This window comes from Carettochelys insculpta, chromosome 4 (genome assembly GCF_033958435.1).
Source record: "Carettochelys insculpta isolate YL-2023 chromosome 4, ASM3395843v1, whole genome shotgun sequence".
Classification (NCBI taxonomy): domain Eukaryota; kingdom Metazoa; phylum Chordata; order Testudines; family Carettochelyidae; genus Carettochelys; species Carettochelys insculpta.
In genome coordinates, this window is record NC_134140.1 from 131,793,400 (window position 1) to 131,812,324 (window position 18,925).

At 47.7% G+C, this 18,925-nt stretch overlaps 1 protein-coding gene across 4 annotated transcripts in view; it reads right to left on the reverse strand.

Annotated features, from left to right (window-relative positions):
* Positions 1 to 43: 43 nt before the first annotated feature.
* The window catches only part of CSGALNACT1 (chondroitin sulfate N-acetylgalactosaminyltransferase 1), a 46,769-nt gene continuing 27,887 nt past the window's right edge, over positions 44 to 18,925 (reverse strand). For 2 of the 4 annotated variants that reach the window (XM_074993851.1, XM_074993852.1), the window contains exons 3-8: positions 14,428 to 14,644; positions 12,300 to 12,401; positions 10,161 to 10,339; positions 9,573 to 9,667; positions 4,801 to 4,882; positions 44 to 2,089 (exon numbers count right to left, since the gene is read on the reverse strand). In XM_074993851.1, coding sequence (XP_074849952.1) covers positions 1,806 to 2,089; positions 4,801 to 4,882; positions 9,573 to 9,667; positions 10,161 to 10,339; positions 12,300 to 12,401; positions 14,428 to 14,644 — 959 coding nt within the window. In that variant the 3' untranslated portion in view covers positions 44 to 1,805. Of the gene's footprint in view, positions 2,090 to 2,126; positions 2,689 to 4,800; positions 4,883 to 9,572; positions 9,668 to 10,160; positions 10,340 to 12,299; positions 12,402 to 14,427; positions 14,645 to 18,925 lie in introns of those variants that run through there. The other 2 variants (XM_074993855.1, XM_074993854.1) reach the window with 2 other exon arrangements.

Sequence of the window (18,925 nt, forward strand, 5' to 3'; positions counted from 1 at the left end):
TTTGTAGCCCAAATGGCTTGAGAGAATGTGAAGCTACTGAACAAGGAAAAGATAGGAAAACTGTAGGGAAAACAGCCCATGCGTCTGTTGATTAATAACATTTTAAAATGATGAAATAAACAGCATTACAAGAAAATATTTTATGATAGCAATAAAATATTTGAACAATGTTGGCTGCAGCTATCAAATAAAACTCTTGAAATTAAAAAGCAGATCAGTTTCAGGGAAGCACTTGAACACTGTCAGAAAGAGGCGCCAATTAATCCTTCACAGAACTATATTTCTTATCACACTTACAGAGTCTGCTATGCAGTGGGCAAAGTGCTCAATTTGGTTTATAATGAATACTTTGGTATAAAGAGGTCCTTCACTTGTTTTGGTATCTATGACATTCATTATTTAGAGTCACTTAGGATTGCAGATGATGTTTCTTTTCCTATTGGAATAAAAAAGTTTCATTTCAGTACTCATGTTCTCCTGCTGCTAAGTGAATTCTCTTCGCTATGTCTCCAGTGAAGAAGGTGTGCGTTTAAACCTGCTCGAAATGGATCTATGATCTAAATGGCAAACCATTTGCAAAACATATAGGAAGGCTGTGCTATTTCTAAGTAAGGCCTGAAGAAAGAAATTTACATCTGCACAAAATAACTCACATGCAAAAAAAAAGTTCACTTACAAAGCAAACTGAGCCAGACACTTAACAGGTCTTTAGCATAATAGACCATGTTGTAACAGACGAGCCTGGAGAACACACCCAACTGTGGCTTTTCATTTTTGGTTTAATTTACAGAGTGGCACATAGCAAGCACCATGCTCCAGCATTTTGGAATTTCACATTTTACTCAGAGCTGTCACTTTCTAGATGCTAGAAAGCCTTGGCTTAGATGTGTGTCTTGAGAAAATGAAATGTGACTAGATTTACTGGAGCCTGGCCTACGTTTTCAAATGGAACTACTGATTTGGGTGTGCTCCTTAAGTCACCTTTGGAGAGCAGGTGCTGTGTGCTTTGTGGCTATGTCTACACTACAGCGATCTGTCGCTAGACAGATGGAAGCAGATCGCTCTGCAGATCCACTCTGTTGACAGAGCGCAGCCGGGCTGCCCAGCTGCTCTCTCAACAGAACAGCCAAATGGAAGCACAGTAGACAGGGCGGTCCGGTGACCGGGAAGCCCTGTCGGTGGACAAATGACCCCCTGGAGTGTCCACACGGCTTTTTGGTTGACGGATTCTGTCGAGAAAGGCGTTCTGCCTTGTGGAGGAGAGGCAGGAGGCTGTCAATAAAAGTGCTGAGGTGTGGCAACAGTAGGGCGACAGAATGCATTTTTAGTGTGGACGCGCCATGGGTTTTGTCCACAAGATGTCTTTGAAAGTCAGGCCCCCCTTTGAGAGTGACGGGGGGTGCGCAAAATCACTCACTCTTAATATGTAGGTCAGGCTAAGTCCAGTCTGGCCAAAATGTGTGTGAGCACAACCCTGCTGGAGCACGTTACAGAGGGGCACGAGTCTCGGCAGCATGAAGGCCCCTGTCATCACCCATGAAACGAACCTTTTGGCAGGGCACACAAGTATTAAACACAAGCACCTGCTTTCCATTCTCTTCACCCTGCCTCTGTCTCCAATGCCCTGGCATGAGCTAGCATGGGAAACAGGCTAAATGGTATCTTCCAAAGCTCTGCTAAGGAAGGAAGGAGAAGACAATGTGTTTCCTTTTGCTGCCAGCTCCAGCCTGTCAGCTCCAGCTCTCAGGCCCTGCTACAAGCTTTCTGAACGTACAACCAAGCTGGTTTTAGCTTTGGCTTTGGCTTCATGGCGTTTTGCTGCTGGTTTTCTGTTTGCGTAGGTGATCCTCTATCTCGTGCCTGAAGATGAGCATCCCCAGCTGTCCGTGAGAAGCCTCATTCATGGCTTTGGATTGCATGCACATCTTGTACTGCTCTGGGGTCAGCTCATCCAGGCAGCGCTTTTCATGCCAGAGATGGAAGAGGCCCCGGACAGGCGTCCTGACCACGATGAGGTTGCTGTGAAGGTATTTGCGGTAGAGGTGTACATCTTCTCCTCCCCAGCCCTTAATATCCAGATCAAAGCCACCTTGTGCAAAGAAAGGTAGAGACAATTAATGCAAGAACTACATGGTCTCTAAAGCAGGAAGACGGTCCCTCGCAGGCAGCCTAGAAAGACATTAGCACCTCTAACACCAGTCTTCCAATGACCAGTTAGATGACCATCTTCCTGCCCAAGGGGGCGTGGGAATCAATGCATTGCCAGCCTTTCACATGCTGATGCCTCTGGTACGTTTGGCAATTACGTGGCAGTCATCTGAAGGGCAAAGAGGAGGCAACGCACGTACAATGCAGTGCACCTCACAGCACTTACGGCGCTGGGCCTAAGGCTAGTCCCATTTTATGAACTCCTCAGTCCCCCAACAGTTCGTACAACAGGGGTTCTTCTGTCTTCTTACAGACCAGCTCTTCTCTGGGGCCACCAGCTCAGGTGCTCTTTCCATTTAGATCAATTTCTGCAAACATGCCAACAATAGCCAACTTTTTACAAGTCTGTTCCCCTTGAGCAGGCACCACAGTCTAAGCTGCTTTGTGTTTGCAGTGAGCAGCACTTACATTCATGCTCTGTTTCCTAAATGAGAGCTCAGCATAAGGTTGCAGTTGAATTTCCTTTATAAGCCTTGACCTCTGCAAAGTCAGGGCAGAATGCAAGTCAGCCATGGAAGCAGAAAAAAAAATTACCCTGTGATGTGCAGTTCTGCTGTGCAAAAGCTCCTACTGGAGTCAAGGGCAGAACATTCTCCATGCAGGGCTGCTGAACCAGCTTCTCCTGCTAGGCTGAAGTAGCCATGGGGCACTGATGTTCAGGGAGCCCCAGGGCCTGTTTGCACAGGCTGTTGTGGAGGTGGGGGGACAGAACTGTAGGTGGGAGGAGGAGCGAGCGAGGGAGGGAACGGGGAGTGGTTTAGCTTTGCTAGCCGTCAGGTTGCTGGAAGGAAGCTGCTTAGTGGTGCATCAGCATGTTAGAGCATTGGCCAGATGCCACCCATTGCACAAATAGCAAGAACTCAAAGCACTATACCCAACAGCCGGGGACTGAAGGGAGCCCTTTGATGCTAATGCCCTTTGATCTGTGAGTCAGCTTCAAATCTCCCAGTTCTGCTTCCGTTGCTGTGCCTGGGTGGCAACCCAGGCTCTGCTCTTGCTGACTCTGAGGCAGACAGATGGTTCCCGTCCCTCCACTACACTGACAGCTGGGTCCCCTGACAAGTTATGCTCTCCCTGGCAGCTTGCAGAGGAGCTCTTGGTACCAGGAAGGAGGAAAGGTCTGGGGCAAGTGGTGCTTGGGGATCTCTAGCTACTGATGGTACCTGATGCTCAACGACCATAAACTGTTCCTGGGGAGCCCTAGCCAAGCAGCCACCAACCAGCTGGCTTGATGTCACCCCCGCTGCCGTTTGGAAACTGGTAGCCAGTTAGATTTGGGGCTGGATGGGGGGAGATGAAATGGGAAAAGTTAAGGGGGGAGAAGCAGGAAGGAGGCACCTGCCCCTGCCCCTGCCCTGCCCTGCCCCTTCTGGACTCCCAGCAGCCCTGGGGTGGGAAGGGTGTGTTGACTGAATCTCAAGAGCTGGGGGGATTGCGTGGCCCAGGCTTATGGTCCTGTCCAATGCTGATGTAGCAGACTGGGTCTCTCAACTCTGCTAACATGTCAGCCTGGCCCTGCTGGTTGCAGGGTCAGAGTGTAGTGGTGGGCAGAGCCTGACTCTAGCTGCTAAATTGGGATGGAAGACCAGGAGTGTGGAAGGTCCGGGAGGACCCTGGATTCTGAAATAGGCCTGCACAGGCAGAGTTGAAAAGCGCTCAGTGTGGCATATGCAGCTCCTTCCGGCACCAGCACTAGCTGCAGGGTGCCAGTTGGGATGCCTCTACGAGCAGAGCTCTGAGTGATTGGCTTGGAGGTGGTGCTCCTGAGTTTGGGCCTTTAGAGCTGAATGCAGTGGGAGTTTTGCTATCACAGTTGATGGGGCAGGATTCGTCCACTGGGGAAGCTGGAGGTTAGCAGGGTAAAGAAAAAGGCCTGGCAGGCCCTGTGGTAGTGCTGCGCCTGCCTCCAGTGAGCGGTGGGCTCCTGGGCCATTCAGAGGCATAAATACCAGCAACCCTGGCTCTCCCCACCAGCTGTGGCTAAACTCCCATCTCTTGGAGACTGGACTCCTGGGCATGAGGGCAGGAACAGCCAGTAGGTCCCACTATTTCCCATGCTCCTAGGAAACAGACACCCATTGCCTCTCGTTCCACCCCAGTTAAAGCCTCGGGCGCTTGCTCTGACGGCCAACAGTGCAGAAAGCGGTGCGCTCAGGCACTGGTTTTTCATCATCTCTCTTTGAAGAGGGCAAGGATGGAAGTCCTGTAATATCTCAGGGATTCCTCTATCTGCTGCTCTGCCCTCAGCTCTTCCAAGTGCCAAGGCCTGAGGGACATTTAACAGCTGTTTCATCACAACACATTTCTGAGGCCCTGTCTGAATTAGCCCTGAATGGTGTAAGGGAACTAGATGCTCAGCTGTGCCCAACAGCTACTGGGCACAACTAATGCTTGGCTGGGGCAGCCCAAAGCATAGTGTAGCGTAATTTTGGGGCTGCTCTGAAGTGGGCAAGGCTACAGCCTCTAGGATCTCCTAGGGCAGCAAGGACTAGCACCCCCTCTTCTCAGGGGCATGGCACAAAGGGACTGGACTAGGAAAGAGACTCTCAGCTGGCGTCTCCAAAGCAGGTTTAGTTAAGTGCATGTTCTTACCTATGTTGATAAAATCAGACCTGTACTGACATGTCATTCCAAAGCCAAAATCTCGCCAGAATCCAGTTTCCTTTTTTATAACCTGGGTGGGGAAAGGAACATTGTTATTACAGCAGTAGAAGTTGTAACCTCAGCAAACGAGGGGCACCCCTACAGCGTGGAGAGGAATCGGGGCAGTCACCCCTTTTTGTTCTATTCCCACATGGTGTTATACCCTAACAGGGAAGAAGGGTCTGACCCAGCTCTAACGTCCAACTTCAGCTGACTGTTTCTGCTGACATGATCCACAGAGAACGTGGTCATTAGTTATCAGCATTAACATGCCATTGAAATGAATGGGGAAAAACCTCTGGCTCTCAGACCTATTGTTTCAGGATGTCTGGCTGCAGAGTCAGGAAAAGACTGAGTCATGCAAGTCCTCTTCTGAAGATTAGCTCCTTAAGCAAGACGGTTGTTATTCTAAATGACGGCTTATTTTCCACAGGATCTGAACCTGTCTTGCACTGTATTAACGTGTCATCCCATGAGCCGGTCTCGCACATGGGACAGATGTGTGGCACCTTTTGATTACAGTTTACAAGAGTACAGCGTTAGCAAAATGACTTCAGGGCTCTTTTAGCATGACACAGAATTAAGGGGATCCTGTTTACAGGTACATTTTGGCTGGCAGAACAAAGTGACTCAAAACCTGTGACTAATGGACATAAACCATGGGAAAGCCAGGGAGACCGGGATACAGCAGTGACCAGCGGAGCTAATGAAGCGCAGGGTGCTGTGGCGCCTGGCCCTGTACTGACAGACAATACACAGCCCCTGCCTCCAAGGAGCTAACGGTCAACACGGATAAGAGAAACCAAGGTGCTGTTGTCCTGATTGGTGAAGACCAAGCTTTTAAGAGCAGGTGTCTAAAGTAATGGTCCTAAGGCTGCACTGAGTTGCCTGAGTGAATGGCCTGATTTTTATCAGCTGCTGAGCATCTTGCAGTGCTCACGGACTTCAAGCACAGCTACCAGGTGCTCAGTACTTCAAATAACTCTGGCCATCTGTTCGGCCACCTAAATATGGGTGTCGGGTCCTGGCATTAGGCACCTAACGCTTGGCCTAAGTACCTTGCCGCAAGTTGAATGTAAAGCCTGTGACCAGAGCTGTCCTGTAGGACAAATCAGAGCAGCTGCTCCAGGCCTCACACTTTCGGGGGGGCCCTATGGCAGCCACCCCTAGAGATGGGAAGACCTGGGGGATGATGGGGCCTGGCGCATGGTGGCAGCAGGGATCACCTGCCCCACACACCTCACCACATGGGCAGCAGGGGCAGGAGCGGCCTGGCAGCCTGCTCCGCTCTGCCACACCGCCCTCCCAGCCCGCTGTGCGCGGCTTCTCATCAGCAGCAGGGAGGAGAGCGCTCCAGCCCTAGGGTGCTCTGCTTCACGCGGCTGTGGCAACGCTGGGGGAAAGAGGGGAAGGGTGGCGCTGGCTGCTATGCCACTCCCACTCCTGCTGCCCGCATGGTAAGGGGGGGAAGGGACGACCCCTTGCTGCCACTGTGTTCAGGCCCTGAAATCACCTGGGCTGCATTGTTCGGGGGAGGGAGCAAGGGGGTGGAGGTGGAGCAGGGGCTTGGGGAAGGGATGTCTGCTTGTGACAGCTGGAAATTCACCCGACTTCAAGCCGCACCGTGTGTACTGCCCACCCTTCCAGGGTCCGTGTTCAGTGCTAAACTTTCCTAATTTTGGGCCCGCTCCTTTGACTTTCCTGCCATGACTGCAGCCGTCGCTGAGATCAGGGCTTCCCTTTAAAATCCATAATGGCAAAGCCATTAGTAGGCCCTAAGAAGCAGTTTGGTGCAAGGCTGCATTGTGACAGGAAGTCACCACAGCCTTGGCTTTACAGCAGGTTATTTGTATGCATTAGCACGCTAATTTCCCATTAGAATGAGCAGCTCCAGCCCAGATCAATGTCTCCCAAAGCTGTACGAAGGCTACGTTCTCAGCTGCGCAAGCAGCATGGTCGGCGGCCAGCAGTGTTCTTGTTTTAATGGGCCTGATTTGGCCATTTGCCCAGGAAGAAATCTGGGCTGAAAATATGATTAAATGAATAAAAATGTATTGGCAATTTCTCTTTTTGATTTAAGGCCGCTTCTCGGAGGCAGGCAGCCCATTGCACAGTTCAGATGTTGGCTATAAATATTTGTGCAGTCCTAACAAAGCAAACAGTGGGGTTTAACTTTAGTCTAAAGGACATTTTTGTTTCCTTTCCTGTACAATGGATTTACGAGCATGGGGTTGTGTGGCCAGGCTGCAGCAGAATGATAAGCGCTCGTGTGAATGCAGCAGTGGTATGAGGAATGATTTCACCAGGAATAAACTGTTCAAAGGATTTCCCCAGTGCTCATCTTGACAAGAACAAGGATGTTTGACACGGAATAGTTCCACTAATCTGTGGTCTGGTCTCTGGTCTCACTGTACATGAGGAAAAAGCTTTTTCCTGTTCAGTCTACGAATCATCTGCTTTGCAAACAAGCCCTTCTTTGTTTTATCGTCTTCTCATCTGAGAGGAGACGCTTCCGACTCTGCTAGAGATGGCTATGGCTGGCCACCTCAATGCTTCTGAGGGGTTAAGTCTGGTAATAGCAAGAAAAGATTTATAATGCCTGGGGCAGAATTTTCAAAAGGCAAACTCAATGAGGCATGTGCGCTTTAATTACTTAGCCCAGAGTTGTGACGGGGCTGATGCAGTGCAATGCCTAATGGGTTTAGGGGCCTAATGTTCACTTCCCAAAAGGGATTTAAGCACCTGAGCCAAAATCTCATCGACAGCTTATGGGATTTAGGCTTGTGAGTGCCTAAATTACTTTTGAAAATGACTTGGGGGGCCTAACTCCATCGGGCATTGCAACACTGAGTGCTGCACTGCCTATGCAGCTTTGCAAAGCTGGCCTTAGGCTCTTTGGAAAAGCCCACCCTATAACTCCTGTTGGGCTCTTGCTGATACACCTCAAACAATTCCTGTACAAGAGAAGGCACCAGGGGGCTACACTGAGCCTGACAAGCTGCAGGGTAACCTCTGGCAAGCAACGGAGGCCTTTTTACCAGCTGTGGTTAGAAAGCACCGCAGCTAAAGATAATTTAGCTCATTAATCCCTGCATTCTATAGCTCTGAATTTCTGACCTGCCAGGGTTTCCTTCGGCCAGAACATGGGTCTGTGGCCCGAAGGGTGGAGATCCAGTAGGATAAAATCCTTAGAGAGAAGCAAGAGTGGGGTGACTGTTAATGTGTGTAAATGGAGCAAATTCTCAACTGCCCAGGAGACAGACAGCTGCTGCCTATTTCCAGGGCAGTGCTGCAAAGCAATCATTCTGTCCCGAGCAACGTAGCTGCTCCGGAGAGGGCATTTGCTCCGATCCTTACATTTTGCTCCTCTCTAAATTACCTCTCTCATAGTGTGAGGATCTGCTATGCCTTGCCAAGTGCTTTAGTCTACTGAGCATAGTTTATGTTTTCTGTTTGCTCGGTAGGCTGCTGTGACCTGTGTGATACCCCTTATAGTCACTTAGAATGTATCATTATTAACTACAAAAGTTGTTTTGGCTTTGGCTAAAACCAGAGTTTGGCGGTCGTAACTCATGGCAGAAAGCTGCTGCACATGACTCTCCATATTGAGGGAGGGGACAAATCGAATGAGCTTATGCTGTACTGTTCTTTAGGCAGCGCAAGAGGGCATAAGTTTGTGTTTACACATGAGAAGGTGTGTATCGAAAGAGCTAGAGCATTCCCATGCTGGGCTGATAACAGCGGTTGCCTGTAACTGCAGCTGGGTGTGTCCCTACCGGTCTGGGGGAAAGAACCTAGCTTGGTGAATCAGCAGGGCTTGGTGATACCCCAGTAAAGTGGCAATCCAGGCAGAACCTGTCACAAACAGCATTTTTTTTTTGTCCTTAGTCAATTATGGGGTCGGGTTGAAGTCCATGATGCTACAATGGTTTACACCTGTGGAGGTCCTGGCCCCATACAACTTAAGGCATAAAGGGGCCATTAAGATTAATATGTAGCCTCTCTTCCTACACAGTCACACAACCTCATGCAGCAGTTGTTACACTGAGTCCACCACCTTGGGGTTGACCTACAGTCTAGCTTTTCAAAAGACAGGATGTTTCACCTTAAACCTCAAGTGACAGAGCATCCACACGCCAGCTCTTGGGAGTCTGTTTCAATGATTAATTACCTTCCGGCACCATCAGTCCAAGCCGTTCCAAACTCCCCATGGACATCATTTGGCCTCACAAAACAAGAGATAGGGAAAGAGTCTTGTTTCCTTAGACAGATGAGGAAGCTACAACAATGACAGGTGTTGGTAGCCCCAGAGCGTTATACTTCTTGGAGCGGAAAGTGGTCAATGTACTGTAGCTTCTGTCAAACAACAGCCCACATCTAAATTCTTAATTTACAAATGCAAATATCAAATATGCTTTAGGACGAAGTGTTTGTTAAGCTGCTAGAGAATGCGACGCTTTACCATGGAGTGCCCTGGACTCAATCAGTGACGTGCTCCACACTCTGCATCTCTGTGGACGTGGCATAGTGAAATTCTAGCTGGGAGCAGACACCTCTTCCTGAATAAAACAAAAAAGCAGCCACGTAGCCTTGGGAGGACTGAGTGCTTTTTTGTTTTGTTAAGATACAGACTAACACGGCTACCTCTCCATTACTAATCTTCCTGAACAGGATGTTTCATGAATGGTTAAAAGCATGGATTTTCAGAGCCCATTACTTACCAGCTGGTGTTCTAAGGGTGGGATGGAATTGTGGTGCCCATAAATTATACTTGGGTTATACTGGCTGAAAAGAACAGGGTAAAATACTTTCTTCCCTAGAAAGCACAAGAGAATAAAAAAAGCAAGTTATTACTGATAAAGGTGCTTGGTGCTCTAAAATTAGATGATGCTTGTGCTTCTCTGATACTGGAAACAGATTTAATTCAACTTCCATTCAAGACCACAGAAATACTTCCATTGCTTTCCCTAGGTTTTAGATAAGGCCAGCAGTCTCAGAGCTTTAGCTTTGAACGGAGATTGTGAACGTGTGACTGCAGCTGAACAAAATGGTCTGGATGAGTGCCAAAACCACACAGTGAGAAAGGCCAGGAATTCCATCACAGTAGAAACTGCCAGTTTGGTTTTCTTTTCACTTTGTCTAAATCATAACTCTCTGCAATGCAGACCTGTAGTCCTAGGCCAGCCTTAGTTGGGTTGAATGTCAGCGCTTTACAATAACTTGCTTACCCACCCAAAAGAAGGAACAAATTGGTGAAGGTTGTTACAGAGAAATCTGTTGAAAGGAGTAAATGCCCTGAGTAACCATACCTGGCTGGGTGTTCAATCTACAGGTGTTCAGGAATTCAGCTGTGAAGTATATGTCGACATCACAAAAAAAAAGCACAACGTTGTTTCCTTTCCAAACGCGAGCGCCGATGTCTAATCCTTTCCCTCGGGAAAATTCTTCATTCAGCTGGATAAAGGTGAAATTCTTGAAGTTAGCTGATCTAGGAGGAGCAGCATTACATGAGATGAGGTTTAAGAGATCAAATGGGTAGTCAAGTCTTCATTAGTATCATTGCATTTACCGAATGCTACATACGTAAAAGAATAAGGGCTGTATTCCTGTGATGCTCTAGAGAACATGGGAATGGAATCTGTAACTCCAATCTTATGCTTAGAATGGCCTTTTGTAATACTTCTAGGGAAATATTGATAGACAGTGAAGGAAACCAGCTAACGGGAAGAGAAAGAGTACTATCCCATTTTAACAAACAAGCATCTAGCTATATTGTGTCTAATTTACACATTTTAAAACCAATATTTTAAAGAGCTGTACAGTACACTCATATTCTAGAGAGATCATTGTGCTTGCATTAATGTTCTTTAAATCACCACTGCCTAAAAATAAAATAAAATGTGCTGCAGCTGGATTTAAAAAAAACTGAAAAGAGGACATGATCCAAAGTTCACAGAAGTCAATGGGACTCCTTCTGCAGCCATCTAGGGACTCTGGATCAGCCTCCTCATGAACACATCCATTTAACATACCCTGCATTCCTTAAAACTGTTCCCAGATTAAATGCAACTCTCTTGGGACACCAAACATGGATTTACTGCTTGAGGTCTGATAGCTTTCAGTTTAGGACAGAAAAACAGATTATTTCAACAGCTCACAGGTGAGAAAGAGGATAGGTGTGAGAGGAAGCAAACTGAGCTCTTGGTAAGCAGTGCTTAGCTACGGATAACGATACTGAGAGACTCAGATGACTGCTACACTGAAATAAAAGACGTTAGTGTCAGAGCTCAGGTCAGTTGAGTCAGGCTTGCAGGAGTTGGGCTGCTTGGCTAAAAACAGCTATGAACTGCCCTAAAAATAGACATTTGGATTTAGGCTGGAGCCTGGGCTTTGAGATCTGCCCTCTCACACAAACCTGGTTTAATGTGTCAACAGTACAAGCATCTAGCCAGTTATTCCTCATTTTGCAGTTACACATTTGATTTTTCGTCCCCTAAGTGCAGTTCTTGGTAATGCTTTGATTTACCAAGATCAGTCTGAATTCTGATCCTGTCCCTCCAAGTGCTGGAGACCTCTTCCAGCTTACTGTTAGCCACAAACTTTAAAAGGGCATTCCTACTCCATTATTAAAATCACTTGTGAAAACACTGACTAGTAGCAGGGCTTAAATTCTCAAACAGTAATTCCCAGTGCTCCGACGGGTGGTGACAGGGCTCAGGGTGTCAGGCCTGCAGATTTAAAAATATTTACTAGAACTCTGTTCCAGACAGCTCCAGCTGAATTTAAGCCCTGAATATTACTGAACCCAGGACAGGCCTGTCAGACCCTACTAAATACTTCCTCCCAGCCTGACAGCAAACCACTGATAACAATTATCCTTTGAGTAAGTGTTACAAACCAGTTGTGCATCCACCTGATGATAATTTCATCTACGTATCTCCTAATTTGCTTATAAAAGCGTCAGGTCCGAATAAAGCCAGAGAAAAGGGAAGAGACTTGTTCACTATGTGCAGGATGTATTTCAGGCCAGGATTTTCAAAAGGCCCAATGGCGTTAGGTGCCCAAATCCCTTCAACATCCAGTAGATTTAGGTGTCAGATGCCTTTAAGCATGATTGAAAACCCATGCCTCCATGCTTGTCTACAAGTTAAGCTGCAGGGCCCACAGAGAGAAGCTGCTCATGCAAAAGTTACAGGCGTTCAGGCCCGACCATTGTGACAGGTGCCAAATGAAAGTTACACTGGGTGGAGTCCCTGGGTCTAAATATCAGTATTCAGGAGGATGGAGCAGGAAGCATCCGAGTAACGCCATCTCTCACAGGCCTGAGGCCGGGGATGATGACCTGTCTCCTGGGTGACAGTGCTAGGAAAAGGCAATCTGGCTTGTGGGGCTGCGGGTGGCAAGACACACAGAACTCTCACTAGACGCCAATCTAGACCCACACTCACCTGGAGGTGTTTTCCAGGATTCCTTTCACTTCGTTCATTTGTTCCTTTCCAAAGTAAACAACAGTGAGGTGAATTCTCCCATCCTGCTCAATGCCCATTTCCCTGGAACAGGCATCAAAACAAGTCACGAACTGCCCTTGGCGTACGCTTTCCTACCAGCTCCTCCTAGCTGGGAATGCAGGATGGTCCTGGACTCTGCAGGCCAAACACTCTGCTGCCATCATTCCACTGAGATCCTCATACAGCTCCAGCAAGAGCTCTGCCCCCGTGGACCCACTCAGAGCTACGCAGGCGCCATTCAAATATGCATGCAGAGCGTGGCTGCCGACACTTCATAGCTCTGCATGAGCAGGCTGTAAATTGTCACCCCAGAGTTACCTGGGTTATGGCAGCCACGCTACTGGGCGACAGACAGAAACGCCAGCAGTTGTGTGAGTTGTGCGGCAACCTACTGAAGCCGGCACCTGCTGCCTCAGCGCACGGGAGGCAGTGAGAAACGTGGGATTCGAAGAGGGAAATAAAACACTGGTCTCGCCTCTGTACTAGGCTGCCTCCGTAGGTCCCTGACACCTGTGTAAAGGGTATCCGCGCAAATGGAACGCTCCAGAGAGGCCCGCGGAAGAGCTCTGCAAAAGCTTGTCTCTTGCAGCCACCCAAGTGAGTGTGATGAAAGATACATCACCCACCTCAACTCTCTAAGAGAGAACAAATCACTTGGCCTAAGAATCCGCGTGTCTGTCAAGTGCTACGTCCTCCTTGAGCAGATGTGGGCAAAATATGGCCCACGAGCCAGACCCAGCCCACCCAACGCTTCTCTTTGGCCCACCCAGGTGATTAGCAGAGCATGCAGCTCTGCAGCCAGCAGCCTGCGTTCAGCTGCTCACCTCCCCCCACCTGCAGCCGAGCTGCTCCCCGGACCCTCCGGAGCTGACAGTGCAGAGGTAGGGGGATGACAAGAGAGTAGTGTCTCTCTGCCTGCACCCCACCTCTGCAGCCCAGGGTCAGGGAGAGCACACAAAGGGCAGCTGCTCCTGTCTGAGATGTGAATGGTGCTTGAGGCAACAAGAGTCCTGTGGTACCGTATAGACTAACAGCTATTTTGGAGCATACGCTTTTGTGGGCAAAGACCTGCTTCATCAGCTGCAAAGTCTTAAAGAGGCAGTGCGCTAAGATAGTCACACCCCCACAGCGTCTTTGCCACACACAATCTCTGTGCCACACAGACACATTCTGTCACACACTGTCTTTGCGCTTCGCACTTTCTCACAATCATGCCAGACACTCACACACGCATGTGTCACAAAGCCTGTGTCACGTACATGCACAGTCTCTTCCCTCAAACACACTCTCTCTAGCCCCCTGCTCTGCCCCTGCAGCCTGAAGCCACGCCTCCTCCGTGGATCCAGAGCCAGCCCCTGGTGACTTACCAAGATCTGTGGCGTGGCCTCCCTGCAAAACTTAATGCCCACCCCTGTTCTTGGGCAATGGCAAAGGTAAGTTATGGGGGGTGTCACAAGCTTATCAGAATGCCAGCCCTGACACGGGGCAGGTTATTCTTAGTTCTCACGGGGAACTGCACCCTGATTAAATCCATTCCTGCACTTGCGGCTGCTGCATCAGGCAAGAAGGGCATAAAGAGCCTTGATCAACAATAACCAGCTGAGAATGCTCTTGAGTTCAGGCACATCTCTGATTGCCTCTTGGTCTTTTACCCATCGAGCCTTTCCCTGAGGGCTGTGCAACCAGTCCAAGGACAATACAATGACTTATTTTCTAGAAACCTTCCTGTGCTACATGGGGAGTGAAACTGATGCATTCATTGAAGTGGTTCTGGCACCATCTCTCTCAAAAGGTGTAAATAGTGAGTTTCTGATAGAACAAAAAGCTGCGCCAACTTCAGAAACACTGATGACTGCAATGTAACCCTTCCCTTGGGCTCCATGGCTAGAGCTCATTGCTGTTCATGTGAAATATCTGTTGAGCCAAGCAAACACAACTGGATTTTTTAATGATAAACTGATGCTTTTATGTAAAAATAAAAACTGGGAAAATCTCTGGCATTTGCAGAAATTGCCTCATGCTGCATAAAAATATCAAGATAGTTTTAGATCCATAAAAAGAAACAAACCTGAAATTTTGCATAAATTGTCGAAACTTGCTGGCTCTCTTGGCTAGTGGAACTACAATGTTAATGAGAGTGTTGGCCATGTTGAGGTTCTCATTCTTTACTTTCAGGATGGGACCAAAGGGTCTGAATAAAATGATCCGTCTGAACATGTGCGGCCTGTCTCCTTTGAAAGTCAGCTCATACAGCGTGCCTTTGTCCTTTTCTGTTCGGTAGATACCTGTTAGAAGAACATGGAATGAGGAAAAATTAGTTTCCCCAGGAAGAAGTTACAATATTAGGTTGCTTTTGTAACTTAGACTTAGCAGCATAAAATGAGACATTTTCCACCCCAACTCTCTGCCTCCCCGAGAAAAGTCAGTAAGTGCACTAACTCTTGCAATCAGAACTCAAAATCTGATGGGAGACAGTCCCAGATTTTAGGAAGCCAACTTTTATACTTCCCATAAAACCCCACCCATGTCTCTGAGAATGTGCACACACAGTAGCACTTGTCAGATGCTTCCTCCTTAATTTTCAGAATGATCCAGATGCACAAAGCAGCCCGAACACTAAGCCCACTGGGATGGAGAGGCAGTGGGATTTTGCAAAGGAGCTCTCCCCACTCATTTGATTCATCTAGTCCGCCAGCAAAGCAACTTCCTGACAATGGCAAGTATCTGAAACAGCATTCCAGAGGGGGTGGAAAACTAGTAAAGGTTTTACTAGACACATAAAAAATCCTGTACAGAAAGTGTCCAATGTCCTGGTAGACACCATCCTCTTCATCGTCAAATTGCAGAACCAGGGTGTGAGGAAAGGACTCTGGTCAGCTCTCACTTTTATATGCTTTCTAGAGCCATGGAAGTTCTCTCCCTAAAGGGTGGGAACATCTTTTGGAGCTGCAAGGATGTTAGAGAACCCTGCCCTTTGCTTATGAACAGCTGAGATTGCTTGGGATGCTCACCAAGAGGATTTCACTCTGGCACGCAGGGTGACCAAGCATGTCATCCTGAAGGCCCCGTTCTTGTCATACAGGAGTAGCAATCACTACGTTGGGCTTCTATAACCATCCATGATGAGTATGCCTGGCTGCATCGGCATGCAGGGAACCAGCTATGAATCTGAGACATCTCTAATATGACTGAGCTTGTGTGACTGAAATGACCTTCAAAACAATGGAGGCCAGTAAATCCAGCTGGGTGTGGAACAGCGCCAGAGTTGGTCTCAGGGACTCTGTCTTGCGGCTAATTCAGAAATTATTTCAGCCATCTTAGATCTAGGATAAATCTAAAATGCTCAGGTTTCCTTGGAACTGAAAAGAACGTTGAAGACTGATTAAGGCTGGGGTTTTCAAAGAAGCCTAGGGGAGCTGGACACCCAAGTCCTACTGAAAATGCAACCAGAGTTAGGTGTTTTCTACCCTTAGCCTTCTAGGAAAAGTCCACCTTATATGTATTGTGATGGGCCTTCAATGCTTTGGCGAGAGTAGAGAGTTCTGCCTGGATTATTTCAGGTTCAAAGGCAAAGTATTCCTTAATTGCTCGGGTCCCTTGAAGAGAGAGGCCAAAAGCTAGAGTTTGGCAGGCAGACATGTCCCATGGTTGAATGCAGACATGTCTGGACAGGGGCTCTGTGGCTTTAACTCCTATATGGATGGGGTATCACTATGGCTATTAATAGCTTCAGAACAGGCTCCTGTAATGAGTAGCACAGGTCTCCACACACCCCAGTGGGCTTTACACCAGGCATTGGTGCGTGCAGCATCAAGCTCATGAAGCTCAGGTGTAATTTTTGCTGCACCATAGGATGGTGCTGCTGAACTTATTCCTCACCTGGTGCATCTCAATAAACTAGTACATACGGTGCCAAAGAACCAGTCTTGCTCCTACCACCATCCATATATCATGCGACAACTTCCCAATGCTTGGGAGTGTATTGTTAGGCTCCTGAAGGAAAGTGTCTTTTTTTATATACTTAATGGGTGAAATTCAGTCTGCGCCAAGGGGCTACCACAAAGCCAATGCACCACTCAAAGGCCTTTTCCAATGACTTGTGGGCTTGAGGTGGCCCACAGGCCCTAGAATTCATCCATTAAGAATGACTCTCCCATCCCACATTGGGTGTTTGAGCAAATCACTTCATCCTACCCAGGGAAGCAGACACCCAGGCCAGGCCCTGTGCAAGGCAGGAGGGGCCAGTTCAATGCTCCTGGAAAGGGGAGGGCCTCAGGAGAAAGGCGGGGGGCTGAGGGTAGCCAGCTCTCAGCGCCACCCAGACCATGGTGCCCCCTCTCACTGCTGCCTGGAGCTTGCCATGTAACACCCTCAACTCCCCAGCCAGCCCTAAGAGCCATTTGGTGTGCCACGGCGGTGCTCTGGCAGCAGTTTAAAGGGGTTACGGCCCCAGGCACCACCATGGCTACAGCCACAGCAGCAGCAGCAGCAGCAGCCAGAGGCTCAGGTCCCTTGGAATCATAGGGCCAAAGGCAACTGCCCCCCTTGGCTCCCCACTGGCATTTTAATTCTTCTCTTGACTCAGACCCATTTCTTAAATACACTGTGAAAACTACAACACACATCCTAGCAATTATACCTCACAGAAGAGAATAATAGGGTTTCTCTCTCACACACACAGGAACTGCAGGGGCCACCACAAGGCACAGGTCAATGCAGGTCTGCAAGAAGGAAAAGGGGTTTCCTTCCTTTTTTGGTCTTGGTATGAATGACCTTATCCAAATGACCATTTCTTAGCCCTGCCCGTTTTCTATCACTAGCCAGTATCTGACTCATAAAAAATGATATTTTTGCCTCTCACCCCAGGACCACTTAGTTTCCTTGATATCCTCTTGTAAAAGACTTTGTCACCATTTTTTTTGTTTTGTTTAGTTTAGTTTTTAAATCCCCTAATAAGTTATGGTAACTGCTTGTCTCTTCACTATGATATTGTGGACACATTCAGAAAATTCTAATAGATTTGTGAGGCGTGAATTTCTATTGCAGGAGCTGTGCTTGGTTAGCCCCATTTTATCATCATCGTCGTGTTGTATCATGGTATTTTTAATTTTAAGATAGTCTACTGGCTACTTAAGAATGACTTACTGGCCTACAGTACCCTAAATCGCCTCAACCCCCTAAAGAGTTTCAGCATTTGTTCCCATCCAGGACAGTAGCTGATTTAAATGAGAAATAACATGTTTTTTGTTAACAACTCAGGATTTCACAAAGTTAATCATTTCAAAGTGTGCTTTCGACCTGTAAAGTCTTGCTTAGTTTGGGCCCTGGGTATCTTATAAAATGCCTCTCTTCTCTCTCAGGGCTTTAGCTGACCAGCTGAGATCAAGCAAATGGCTTGAATACAGTAGACCCCCAACTTACGTGGGGGTTGCGTTCTCATGTAACCCTGCATACATCAAAATTTGTGCAATTCAGGGGATACAGGAAACTGTCCAAGGACAATACGCAGTAGTCCCCCAAGATACATGCACTCAAGTTGCACATATCACTGGTTAATCCCACACCGAGGAGCGGGGAAACCGACCAGTTTCCTGGCTCCCGTGAGGAGCGGCAGCTGACTCGGCCACTGACAGGAGAGATTTCCCCGAGTGGCTCTTGTCAGGAACTGCTCGTCAGGGGCAGCCACCTGACTCTTGCTGCTTCTGACAAGCAAGATGCTGGCACTGACAGGAGTAGTTTTCCTGCTTCTCTGAGTGGCGTTAACCCAAGATACGTGCAACTTGTGTGTGCATATCTCAGGGATCTCCTACACATCATTCTTGGATATGTGTGTGTGTGTCTGGGTGGGATTCAGGTGGAATCAACGGAGGTTCTGTGTCTCTGGAATTTCTTTCCTTCTTTATTCAGATGGCAAGTTTGTTCATGAATTGAGCATGCTGCAAAGTGCATCTAATTATTTAGGCTTTTTCTGAACGAGTGGCTTGAGAGAGAAAGCTTTTGTTAGGAATCAGAATGGAGGTGGTCCTTTACTGTCTGGTTTTTTTCTTCAGGTTAATGTAATGTTAATTTAATTAGTTTGTTTGGTTATGCATCTAGTGAGACACTGACTGCGCACTGCATCTCTTGAAAAATAAATATATATTTCTAATGCTAGAGAAGGCCTAAATTAGATTATTTAATACAATTTAGCCATCTAAAATTTTCCGTTAGACCTTTGCATGCTTTTCTACGGCAGCCAAACAGTAACTACCTGCTATTTCCTTCTCCTGAGTAAGCAGTTCAGTAATATGGAAAGAAGGATGCTTTATCATGCAACTAGATGTCAATTTCCATATCTCGTTGTTGTTTATGACTTGTATTACAATAAAACCAACAGGCCCTAATGGAGAGCAGGGCCCTACTGTGTTAGGTGCTGTACATAGTATAATACAGCCTGATATTAAGAGGTTTACAATCTAAGTTCCCCCCGTCAGCAAAAATTATGCATAAGAGTAGTTCTGCTGAAGTCAATGGCACTAATTACAGTAGGTTAAATCGAGCCCCTAATGCATGACTCTTTGCTTCTC